The sequence below is a fragment of the Sardina pilchardus genome, chromosome 17 (genome assembly GCF_963854185.1).
Source record: "Sardina pilchardus chromosome 17, fSarPil1.1, whole genome shotgun sequence".
NCBI classification, from domain to species: domain Eukaryota; kingdom Metazoa; phylum Chordata; class Actinopteri; order Clupeiformes; family Clupeidae; genus Sardina; species Sardina pilchardus.
The window spans coordinates 13,244,778-13,258,000 of record NC_085010.1 but is presented as its reverse complement, the minus strand read 5'-3'; the positions used below and the strand labels follow the sequence as shown (position 1 = coordinate 13,258,000).

Here is a 13,223-nt window from a genome sequence, read left to right as displayed (position 1 = left end):
GTTTTTTTTTCATTTGGAATTGGCCGCTGCGCAGAACTGGGCTTTGTCCAAAAAGATCTGGCAACCTTGAGTAAGACTGTGGTGCACACAGAGCTGCCCTCTGAGAGTCACAGAGGCACAGCCTTCTCCACTCCAGTCTGCACAGAAGAAAAACCCAATTTCACCCTGGCAACCTTCCCACCTGCTCCTATAATGGACAACGTAATTGGCAAACGGCACATCTAATTAAACCTGCAAATGTTCCCGTTTTGTAAAAGATGATGAATGTCCCTCACCAAGCTGTTATCCGGATGCTGCCCTCGGCGGGCGTCCGGAAAACTTGGAAAAAGCGGAATTTCAGATGGCTACTCTAGGGTAATGGGCTTTATGAGCTGATAGATGTGCACTATTAGACTGTGTGTGTGTGTGTGTGTCTGTGAATGTATTTGTGTGTATGTGTGTGCGTAAGAGAGAGAGAATATGAAATGAAAGAAAAGTAGAGTGAGGTGGTCAAACAGGCAAAATAAAAAAAAGAAAGAGAGAGGAAACATAGAGAGTGTGTGTATGAGAGTGTGAGAGTGTGAGTGTGTTTGTGTGTAAGGAAGAGAGAGTTGAGAGAGAGAGAAAAAATATTGTAGGTGTGTGTATTTGTTTGCTTGTGTGTGTGTTTGTGAGAGAGATAAATAGTGTGTGTGAGTGTGTGTGTGTGTGTGTGTGTGTGTGTGTGTGTGTTGCTCTCTGCTGGGTATCATTCATAAAGCCGGCCACAGGGCTGTTACAGCAATATGGAGAATGAGCCAGGAAGCAGCTGTCTCCAGACCGGCCTCCAGTTTCCCTGCACGACTCTAACCCCCCCCCCCACTGAGGACTGCGCACTCACAGAGCCAAGATGGAGGGCGAGTTCAGATAAATGTTGCAGGTCACTCAGACTTTCAGTTCATTCCCTTTCCTGTACATGTTTGAGAAAAAAAGAGGGGGAAAAGGGGATGCAGGCCCATTCAGAATGATTACTGACTGTTTTTTTTGTCTACTGCAAGCCTCTCTGGATTTAGTCTTTAAGCAGTTCCAAAAGAAGAGGAATTCCCCCCACTTCACCCCAACCTGGGCAGTCAAGCAGAGTTTTTCGCCTGTGTAATGGCAGCCGTCTGCAGAGCTCGGTGATTCAGTCGGTCCAAATAGGAACCAAAGGGGCTTTAAAAAAGAAACGCTTTAGACATTATTTCACGGCTCTCGCCATGAGAGGAGGCTGACAGTCGGAGAGCTGAATCGTGGGTATTCATAGAGGTGCGAGACGAAACACTTTTGGCCTACAATACTGTCCCACACACACACACACACACACACACACACACACACACACACACACACACACTTTAGGCGTACAATACTGTCCCTGGGGAGGACGACAGGGGAACAAGTGAGAGAGAGAGAAATTTGACAGACAGAGAGAGAGAGAGAGAGAGAGAAGAAATGGAGAGAATACTGTAAGCGAGATGGTGAGCATGAGAGATGAAAAGAGAGAGTGATAGAGAAAGCACAAGAGAGCGACAACAGATAAATAGAAAGATCGATAAATACTGTAGATAAATGGAAAGAGGAAAGAATGCCAGAGATATGAATATCTATGGCAATCTGAAATTCGCATCCAGGAGGAGGTGGCCCAACTGCTGTGTGTGAAGCGCACTGGAACAACATCCCCGGAGTGAGTGCCTGCACCCCCCTCTGGGACAGCTTTATTTATCGGGGAAAATGAAAGGAGGCCATTTTCATTGGAAAGGGAATGAAATTACTCCCAGCTCCCCCGGTTTGGCATTAGTCACACAGCCAACACAGAATCAACTGAACAGAATATAGTCCGACAGTCTGGGGGGCTTTATTCAAAAGGACAAGCCAAGACATCTTTATTAACCATTTGAACCATGGGCTTGTTTACTTATCAGATATAAATTGGTGAGGAACAGCATTTTTTGTAATATGCATATTTTTTTGGAGGTGGGAGGGGGTTAGGGGTGGGCAGGAGAGGAAAGAAGATGAGAGGGAGGAGAGGAGAGGAGTGGGAGGAGAAGAAAGGGAGAGAGAAGAGGGAGAAGAGGAGGGGAGTGAGAGAAGAGATGATGGAGAGGAGAGGAGATGAGAGAGAGAGGAGAGGAGAAGGAGAGAGACAGGAGTGGGAGAGAGAGGAGAAGGAGAAGAGCAGAGGAGTGGGAGAGAGAGGAGAGGAGAAGGAGAGAGACAAGAGGAGTGGGTTTGGGAAATGACAGGTACTGATGGAATGATTGGAACTGACAGGTACTGAGCCTATACAGGGTTTAGAACATCACCGTGTCCTATGCTACCATGATGCTACTATCCATTAGTCTACATACAGTACTTTTTGTAAAGGATTGTTGCATTGTAATGATATTACTGCCATGATATACAGACACTTGTGTCTATAATGTGATAGATTTTAACATTACCAGAGAACACTATCTCTTCACACAGGCCAGTCTAGTTTGCCTGTTGCATGTGTGGAGTCCTGGCATTGATATCAAGACAGACTCTTTATTTATTTTGGGAGTTTCCATCATGTTGCTATTCCGTGCACACTAAAAATTGTCTTCCTTCAACACCATATTTCCTCTGGAATTTTCAGAGAAGATTGAAGCAAAAAAAGAAAAAAGAAAAAAAAAACATCAAAACAGAAAAGGCAGCAACTGCTGCACGCTATCTTGCATATCTCCAAGTAACCCTCTTTCATCAAAGCCAATTGGGAGAGAAATTATGTGGGATTAGGACCAGATGGGAGGTTCTCTGTGTTGTTCCGCAGTAGGATTTATGATGTGATCTTTAGCACAGGAATATCTGGTTTCAGCTCAGTAATGGGTCTGCATTTTTCAAACCTCTCAGGTGGACACTGTCCAAATTGCCTCACTACCTGGTTTCCATCCCATAAAAAAAAGAACTACAGTAATACTACAGTAGATTAGTAGTACTATGGTAGTGCATAATATTTGTATGATGTTCACTAATATCTCAATAATATCCTTAGTGTTCCTACAGTATAGGTTTATAGCTCTTACACTTATAGTATTTCCCAAAATACTGTAAGACTCCTACAACATCTATATTTATGTGAGACTATAGCTTGTCCCAAAATAATATAAGATTCCTATCACATCTATAGCATATTCATTTGTCCCAAAATATTAAGATTATTTTTGCTCTAAGGGAAGCTGTGTGCACATGGCAGAGGAAAGCAGATCCAAGTTCAGCAAAGATGCTAGAGCATGACAAATAGACACCTAGAGATAGCCATGTTCATCACCTAATCAAAACTGAAGACATTACTGAGTCTCTCATGGACAGGAACATTTAGCATGAATGGCATTTCACTGATTCGTGAGCACTTTGTGGACTACTCAAGACCACCGGATTCAATTCATGATTGACTGAAATCGTTTGTAATAGCTCATTTGAGAGCTTGATTTTCGACTGCCATTGGTGTGCCCTTGAGCAAGACACTTAAAGGGATAATCCGGAGTGAAATGCACTTTAGATCAATTTTTCGGACTATTGGGAGTACATACGTTGAGTTGACACCAAAATCATGTCATTCGGATGTATTTTGAGAATGTTCGAGTTCACCGTTTTTAGCCAAAACTCGTTAGCCTGGAAGTGACCGGGGGAAGTCCTTTCGCCGCTACAAAACGCTTATACCTCTTCTACTGTTCCAACCAACACTACACTTACGTGGTAGTGAGTAGAGGGTCCCTAAAGCCAAACCGACGTATCCCCACGTCTTTATGTGGTCGGATAGAGAGTCCAGAATGAATTTAATCAAGTCCGTACCTTTCCGGAAATGTTATTAAAATGTTGTTAACACGTTGCTAGCTGCAGCAGCGACATTTCCGTTAAGGTACTGACTTGATTAAATTCATTCTGGACTCTCTATCCGACCACATAAAGACGTGGGGATACTTCGGTTTGGCTTTAGGGACCCTCTACTCACTACCACGTAAGCGTGGTGTTGTTTGGAACAGTAGAAGAGGTATAAAAATAGTGTTTTGTAGCGGCGAAAGGACTTGCCCCGGTCACTTCCAGGCTAACGAGTTTTGGCTAAAAACGGTGAACTCGAACTTTCTCAAAACATCCGAATTACATGATTTTGGTGTCAACTCAACGTATGTACTCCCAATAGTCCAAAAAATTGATCTAAAGTGCATTTCACTCCGGATTATCCCTTTAACTCTTAAGTTGCACCAAGGAGGCCTTAACTGACTTCTTTAAGTCCCTTGGCTAGGAATGTCAAACAAATAATTGATTGGCTTTGGATAAAAGGATCTGCAAAATGAATACATTACTATGGCAAAAGTACACTTGACCACTTCACTAACCCACTTCTAGAACTTTCCCCCAATTCTGTACAAATAGTTCTAGAATTACATTTAATCATTTAGCCGACACTTTCATCCAACAAGTAACAGCAAAATGAAAAGCGCAATACCACTTACATACAGTCAGAGAGGGTTAAAGCCGAGCGAGAGGTGCAAACGTTCGAACATTTCCGCGTTCTGTTTTCGCAAAGGGGAAGGGGGGCAAAATCCCCCTTTAAGCAGACCTAGAAACATTCGAACTGAACTGCTTGCCGATTGATTTCCCACTATGCCGACTTTGTGACACCTAAGCAGACAGGAACTGTTCGAATTTTGCTTCCATTGAGATGTATCATGCTGTTCTATCTTGTCAGTAATGAAAGATCTTTGATACAGTACAGCTGCTTTATTGATGAACTGAACTGAAATGTTCTGCTTATGGGGCGGGCAGCTAACGGATGGTGGGGTAAGATTTGATGAATGTGATAATTTATGTTTGGGCCTGCAATCGCTGATACAACCTTTAGTAAGCTTATGTGAAGTCAAGCTGGTGTGTGGGGTTGGTTACTGAGGTTCCCCTCTTATTGTAAAGCACTTTGGGTGCCTTGAAAAACACTACATAAATGCATTGTTGTCGTTATTAATTGATGAGTAAAAAAGTAATTTTGATAGCAAGCAAGCAAGCGTGCCTAACTTTCTCACAGTAGCCTACTGTAAGTGTAAGCAACTCTCGAAACAGTTGCTTATCTCCAAAGTCCATTTTTAGACCTTCACCATGTGAGAGGTGAGGATGCCCTCACAGCAGCCTCTTCAAAAAGGGCCGCAGCTTTGAGGGAGCGCCTCGGCATTACACGCCAAATTCCTCAGTTCACAGTTCCAGAACCTTTGCACAGGAGCAGAACAGAATGATGAGCAGAAGGAGGGAAGTCTCTCTCTCTCTGTGTGTGTGTGTGTGTGTGTGTGTGTGTGTGTGTGTGTGTGTGTGTGTGTGTGTGTGTGTGTGTGTGTGTGTGAGAGAGAGAGTGTGTGTGTGTGTGTGTGTGTGTGAGTGAAGGGATACTCAAACAGACAAAAATAGTTGCTTGGGTTCAAAAGGCTGAAGGCAAGGTTTAACCGGGGAACTTTTTGCTCATGCAGAACCCATTACAGTCAAAAATGTGTTCGTTGATGAGACGGAAAAAAAAGAAATTTTCAAAGATGAGACCTGATTTGAGTGCTTAAGTGGATGCTTTGAATGGGTTAAAGGATCTACAAATCAGATCTGAAGAAGCAGAAGTACCATCAAAAGTTTTATGTAAGAGATTAAAAACATCACCACAGTGAGGCAGTCTGGAATTTCAAAATCCCACAGGGACAAAGCAGTGGTTGCCAAATCCTGCATGCATCAATCTCACAATGGGCTCTACTCTCCCTAAAAGCCCAATTCACACCAAGGAGCGACGAGACCGATTTGCAGTGGTGTGAATTAGCAGTTGCAAGGTTTTAGAGCGTTGATTGCGTCTCGTCTCGTCGACAATCTTTGGTCTGAACGCTACTAAATAGTAAAAAACAGGGGACTTTTCACCTCACCCCCACCCCCAATATGGCAACCCTTCCAACTCCCACCCCCAAACTATTCTGGCAACCTCTCGGTCCTGTTTGGCCGGGAGCAGAGACGCCAGCCGAGACGGTTGGCAGTGCCAGTTCACCACGCCCCTCTGGAACAGATTAGTCCATGTGGCACACACCTGCTTGCCCACTGTGCCCTCCCACCTGCCTGCCTGCCTGCCTGCCCCCGAGCCCTGCCTGGGCACTCAAGCACAGGTGATTTGGATAGGCAGCGGTTCGGTGCGCCCGGGCTTGGCGAGTGGTTGTCAGGTTTAGCACACAGGTGCTAACTGGCTCCATGCTGCGTTTTTGCTGCAGCCAGTGCTACAGGTGCAATTGCTCTGTCACTAGTTTGGAGTTTAACACGGTTATAAACTGGAGTTGGAGTTGGGAGTTGGGAGTTTAAAACAGTGTTAAACTCCAAACTAGCGACAGAGCAATTGCCCCACAATGTCTATTTCCCATCGAGGTGGTGCAGTAGTTGTGTAACTTTCCCCCTAGCTGTGTCAAACTGTTTCGAAGCAGATTTTATTGTTATTATCAGTGACAGTGTATACTGAATGGAGCCACGTCATCCATCTTTTTACACAGGCTATGGTTGGTACTTTATTTTTAAAAAAGATATTTAAGGACAAATAAGCTAAATAAAGATGAAGACAAAAAATCTTTTCAGTTTTGGCTAATTTATGCATCAGATATTTTCACCCAATCAAAGTTTCTGCTCTCTTCATGTGAAATGGAAACGCATGAGATTTATTCTTTCATTACCTACTCACAATTAAAAACGTGCATAAATAACGAATGCTGTTACTGAATATCTTTTTCCTGAATAAAGAATTTGCTTGGAATAATATATCTCCTCAGTAGACCATCCGTAAAATCAGCTCAGATGTCATGCTGGGCAAATTAATATTTTTCAAGCTTTAAAGGGATAATCCGGAGTGAAATTCACTTTAGATCAAATTTTCCGACTATTGGGAGTACATACGTTGAGTTGACACCAAAATCATGTCATTCGGATGTATTTTGAGAAAGTTCGAGTTCACCGTTTTTAGCCAAAACTCGTTAGCCTGGAAGTGACCGGGGCAGGTCCTTTCGCCACTACAAAACGCTATTTTTATACCTCTTCTACTGTTCCAAACAACGCTACACTTACGTGGTAGTGAGTAGAGGGTCCCTAAAGCCAAACCGAAGTATCCTCACGTCTTTATGTGGTCGGATAGAGAGTCCAGAATGAATTTAATCGAGTCAGTACCTTTCCGGAAATGTTAGTAAAGTGTTGTTGAAGCGTTGCGCAGCTGCCACAGCGATATTTCCGGAAGGTACTGACTCGATTAAATTCATTCTGGACTCTCTATCCGACCACATAAAGACGTGGGGATACTTCGGTTTGGCTTTAGGGACCCTCTACTCACTACCACGTAAGTGTAGCGTTGTTTGGAACAGTAGAAGAGGTATAAAAATAGCGTTTTGTAGTGGCGAAAGGACCTGCCCCGGTCACTTCCAGGCTAACGAGTTTTGGCTAAAAACGGTGAACTCGAACTTTCTCAAAATACATCCGAATGACATGATTTTGGTGTCAACTCAACGTATGTACTCCCAATAGTCCGAAAAATTGATCTAAAGTGCATTTCACTCCGGATTATCCCTTTAAGTGTAGATAACTTAATTTCTATCTCATATTATAAATATGAGTCAAGTCAAGCATTAGATTAGAAATCCTTTTTAATTAATATTTTTTTAGTGTCCTGTTGACTGTCTTTTTATGTCTCCTTCTTTCTCTGTCTAGCTAGCTCTTATAATTCTTTTCATAATTCCTCCCTCCTCTCTCTCTTGTTTTCTTTGACATTCTCCTCTTCTGTTATCAGCGACACCCTTGTGCAAATGAATGAAAACAAAACATGAAGAAGGTGAAAGGGCTCAATTCTCCAAAAGAAGGAAATGATGGCCTCTCCCTACCCTCTTCAAAGTGCAACAACACCCTGTCTAGACAAATGGTAAGTAAACCACCTTTCAATGATCTTATTCATTTCACTCATTTCATATCCATTCACCCTCTTCTGTCTCTGTCATCTACCTCTCCCTTTTCTCTCTCTCCTTTTCTCTATTCTTCCATTCCCTCACCACCTTTATTTTCCTCTCACTCCTGCTCTTCAGTTTGTCACGTTCTATCTATCTTGTTCATATACTGTATATGTTTTCCTCTTCTGCCTTCTGCTCTTTTCATTTTGCATACTGTTCAGTAAGTGTTCATGCACTTTTGAGTTTAAAAAGAGAATTCCAGCGAATTTTCACATAGACCTCTCCAGTGTTGTCAGTACAAAAAAAAATAAAGTAAAACATTATACATGTAAGGGTCGGTTCTACCCAGCCCGAGTTGCTACAGCCAACAGCTAGAGCTGCCAAGCAACTACTGTACAGTGCTCTGCACGCATGTTCATTCACACCTCTGTTCATGACCCTGTTTTGAGTTTGTTTTAAGCCTGGTGGCACCTGCATTATCAAGCCAATCTGCATATTGGAAAATTATACAATCTACTCATTGGCAAATAAACCACTGTATTATCACGTCAGAGACTGGCCATTGTTCTGTGGTGGTAGCTTTTGCTACGCCAAGTGTATACAGAGCATTACAGTTTTTCTCAGTCGCTTTGGTACATTTCTCAGATCAGAATTGAAATTCTCAAAACTACCTGTTATGACACCTTTAGTGTCTAGAAAATATCAGGGGCTCCGTTGTATATCTGAAAACAGTTATTCAGATATTATACACACACAGCACACACACACACACACACACACACACACACACACACACACACACATACATGCAAGTACACACAGATATGCCAGTACACACATTCACACATTCACACACACACACACACACACACACACACACACACACACACACACACTCTCTCCCTCACCAGGCGGTGGAGGTCTGGAAGGTCATGAGGGTAGGGCTCTGCGGCTCCCCCCGGTGGCTGTGCTGGGGATGGTGGTGTTGGGGCGCCAGGACCAGGCTGGCCCGGGGCCCCATCCCTCCCAGGGCCTCGTCGGCGGTGGCGGTGGCCGTCTCCATGGTGATGGCATGGTGATGCCATTGGCTGCGGGCCTTCTTGAGCCAGCGGCCCCCGAGGCCCCACCTCTCCAGGTAGACGCGGCACACCTCGTAGTTCATGGCCGAGTAGTAGAGGAAGTCCAGTGCCAACAGCACCATCACAAAGAAGCCGTACACCCACACGCCGATCAGAGCTGTGTAGTTACTGATGGGGAGAGAGAGAGAGAGAGAGAGAGAGAGAGAGAGAGAGAGAGAGAGAGAGAGAGGGAGAGAGAGGGAGGGAGGGAGGGAGGGAGGGAGAAAGAAATAGAAGATTGAGTGAAAGAGAGGGAGTTAGAGAAAAGAAGGGAATGAGAGAGAGAGAGAGAGGGAGGGAGAGAGAAGGAAAGAGAATATTGAGAGAGAAAGAGAAAGAGAGGGCAATAGAGAAAAGGAGGGAATGAGAGAGGGACACAGGAAGAAAGTAAGATGGGAGAGACAGAGAGACAGAGAGAGGGGAACAGAGCATTCTTAGCATTCTTTCATTCAACCAATATCTACACATTTTTATATCAACAAACCATTTTGAAACAAATTACATTAAAGTTCTGGAAAACAAACCTGAAAAAGAAAAGAGAGAGAGAGGGAGAGAAAGATGAAGGATAAGAAGGAAGAGAGTGAGTAAGAGCATAAGGGAAGACAGAGGGAGAAATGAGGCAAAGGGTGAAAGAAATGAAAAAAAGAGAAAACAATGGTTAAAAGTATAAAGAGAGAAGAGAGTGATGAAGGGAAAAAATAGTAAAAGAGAGAGAGTGAGTGAGTGATCGATGAGAGTGTGTGTGGGGGGGTATGAACAGACAGAGCCAGAGAAGAAAGCTAAAGAGAGAGGGAGAGAGAGAGAGATGGAGAGGGAGAGAGAGAGAGGGGGAGAATGCGATTAAGCTGATTTAAAATCACTGGCTTTTAGTGAGGTGTTTGGATGGATTGATAGTTTTTCCCTCAGAGCATCCAGCGGCACAGAAACACTAAAGACGTTCCATCAGCAGGCCAATTAGAGCATCAGGTTCACAGGCTCCCACATCAGCCGTGCTGCTAGAGGAGAGGAGAGGAGGCGTCTGGCCCTCCTGATGATTAACACGGAGAGAGAGAGAGATTCTAAAGACATACACATGCACATACACACGCACACACACACACACACACACACACACACACACACACACAGACAGATAGATAGATACACATGGACACACACACACACACATCTGAAGACAACGGTGTAGTGAGAGAGAACACCTTGTTGGTCATGAAGGGCAATTATCAGCAAGATGAAGAGAAACAGCCCTGAGCATTCCCTCCACACACACACACACTCTCTCTCTCTCTCTCTCTCTCTCACTCTCTCTCTCTCTCTCTCACACACACACACACACACAGACGCACACACACACACACACACACACACACACACACACACACACACACACACACACACACATACACACAGCATCCCTCCTCACTTAGTATCAATCGATCACATTAGTAGCCAGGTCAGAGCCCTGTGAAGTGTCCCTAATGGCGTTTCCCAGCTATCTGAGATTGCTTTGGCAGGAAGTCCTGGCGACCGCCGCCTCCAATGAAGCAGCTCCAACTCTCCGGGGGGCCCAGTGCTTTCTCAAGGACCCGTCTACAGTGGCCCAGGAGGATCAAACCAAGCCTGAAGTGTGAAATGACTTTTTCACGCTTGCGCGCCGGTATCTAGCTGACCTCGACAGCTCTTTTCATCCGACTCAGGGGGACGGAACATCTGCTGAAATTTGGGACACATTGTCAAGTACTGCCATTAGCATCGAGGCTTTTCAGAGGAGGTGAAGAGGTAGTCTAGTTTCCCTGCCTTTCTTGTGTTTCAAATGGCTGTTAAGTGGTTTACTGGAAAATGTCATCTGCTGAAATCTCTCTGTCATGTCTTCAGCATTACAATCAAGTGTGGGCTGTATTGCACTATACATCCACAACATGAGGGATATGATTAAACTGAACCTGTCCTTGCATTAGCAGACACACACACATGTGCACACGCACGTACAGTACACACACACACACACACACACACACACACACACACACTAATGAAAGACTGTGGCTTTTCTTTGGGGGGGGGGGGGGGGGGGCTGCTTGAAGACAGACATATCATGTATGTGCCTGTGTGTGTGTGTGTGTGTCTGTGTGTGTGTGTGTGTGTGTGTGTGTGTGTGTGTGTGTGTGTGTGTGTGTGTGTGTGTGTGTGTGTGTGTGTGTGTGTGTGTGTGTGTGCGTGTGTGTATGTGTTTGTGTTTGTGTGTGTGTGTCTGTATGCATGTCTCTGTGTATGTGTGTGTGTGTGTGCGTGCGTTCGTGCGTGTGTGTGTGCGCGTGCACATACACTGGGGGATGGACAGTGTGTTCTCAAGTGCTGTGAATTGATTTCTGCATCAAATGGAAACACTGAGAAAAGAGGTGATGTGTTTTTTTCCCTCTTTTTTGATCATCAAACCTGCAGCAGATCTTCTCTGGAACGCCTGACAAATTAGGGAATGTGAGGCAATTTGTGTAGATGCGTGCCATCCAAAACAACCATGCGGACTTCTTGGCATAACACAAACAGATGGAGGCAGAAAATACAGCACTGAGGTGTTTCTGTACTTTCATGCTTGTGGGTGTGTGAAAGAGAGAGAGAGAGAGACAGAGAGAGAGAGAGAGAGAGAGAGAGAGAGAGAGAGAGAGAACAAAAGAGAGATCTCTGTCAGAGATATGCAGCAGAGACATATCCTGACCAAGTACAGGCTCAGTGACCAGAACCTAGCAATAGAAGCAAGCACACACAGAAAAACATGGCTACCAAGAGAACAAAGAATATATGGTCACTGTCAGACACAGACGGTTGAGATAGGAGCATTGTCCTTTTTACTGCAAAAAATATTTTTAGATATTTTTTGAGATATTTTAAGATATTAGATTAAATCTACTATTTGGTGGACTTTTGCATTTGTATATATTATATTATATTATATTATGCTATATATTCAATTATATTATACGAGCGTATTCTACTCATGTGTGTGTGTGTGTGTGTGTGTGTGTGTGTGTGTGTGTGCACGCCGAGTGTGTGTGTAGGTAGGTTTGCATGCATGCTTGCACACTTGCAAGCAAAACTGTCTCTGCTGGTGGTGTGGTTTAGCTGGTGGTGAGGTTTAGCTGCAAGACGGTCTGGAACGGTGTGTGTGGTATGTGTGTGTGTGTATGGTTGTGTGAGTGTGCAGGATGCAGAATGATGTATCCCGGTACCAATGACAACCAGGTCTGTTCCGGATACATGCAAGGGGGCAAGGACTCATGCCAGGTGTGTGTGTGTGTGTGTGTGTGTGTGTGTGTGTGTGTGTGTGTGTGTGTGTGTTCATGTGTGTGTGTGTGTGTGTGTGCATGTGTGTGTGTGTGTGTGTGTGTGTGTGTGTTCATGTGTGTGTGTGTGTGTGTGTGTGTGTGTGTGTTCATGTGTTTGTGTGTGTGTGTGTGTGTGTGTGTTTGTGCAGAAGTGGGCCTTGCCATTTAATAATGCACAAAGAGAGAGAGAGAGAGAGAGAGAGAGAGAGAGAGATACAGCCTTATTACTTTAAGGGCATGTGCTCTTGTTGGTACAAATGTGCTGATGGTGCAACACACTCTAATGTCACAGCCTCTTGATGTCCAATCTCATCTCAGCCGGCAGGAATAAACAACCCTTCACTAACATCTATGTCTTCCAAACCTGTGGAGCAGATCTCCTCCAGCAGCAGTTATGGATCGAACACTAATAGCGTTCTCGTTAACAGACAGTAAAAGACGGTTATTCTAACGAACAGTCAATCGCTTCCGGGAACTATTTTGAACTATTTGAAGTTACACAAACCACGTCACAAACCGAATTTTCTGTACCCGGGTTGTCGCAACTCTCTCTTTATATGGCTCTGCTGTGGGGGAAATAATGCGGAACTCTCAGTTCTGCGAACATTCTAATCACATACTGTATGTGTAGGTGCCCACCGGACATGGCGTTCAGGGGTGTGGACTTGACGTGCAGGATTTTAGAACAGTTTTCTATCCCTGTGTGGCTGCAGACGTTTCTAGTGGGCTTTGTTCCTTTAAAAACAATGGAGTTCTAATGTTTTTCTTGTTGCGTCGTGCCGCATACATGTCCGAGTGGCACCGGCCTTAAGTCTGCTTACTGCGACAGAAGCCTCTGA

The 13,223-nt window shown here is 44.4% G+C and overlaps 1 protein-coding gene across 3 annotated transcripts in view; it reads right to left on the bottom strand.

Moving 5' to 3' along the window:
- shisal1a (shisa like 1a) overlaps nucleotides 1-13,223 on the bottom strand; it is an 87,347-nt gene that overhangs the window by 3,692 nt on the left and 70,432 nt on the right. For 2 of the 3 annotated variants that reach the window (XM_062518601.1, XM_062518600.1), the window contains one exon: nucleotides 8,848-9,190. In XM_062518601.1, coding sequence (XP_062374585.1) covers nucleotides 8,848-9,190 — 343 coding nt within the window. Of the gene's footprint in view, nucleotides 1-8,847; nucleotides 9,191-13,223 lie in introns of those variants that run through there. The other variant, XM_062518602.1, reaches the window with a different exon arrangement.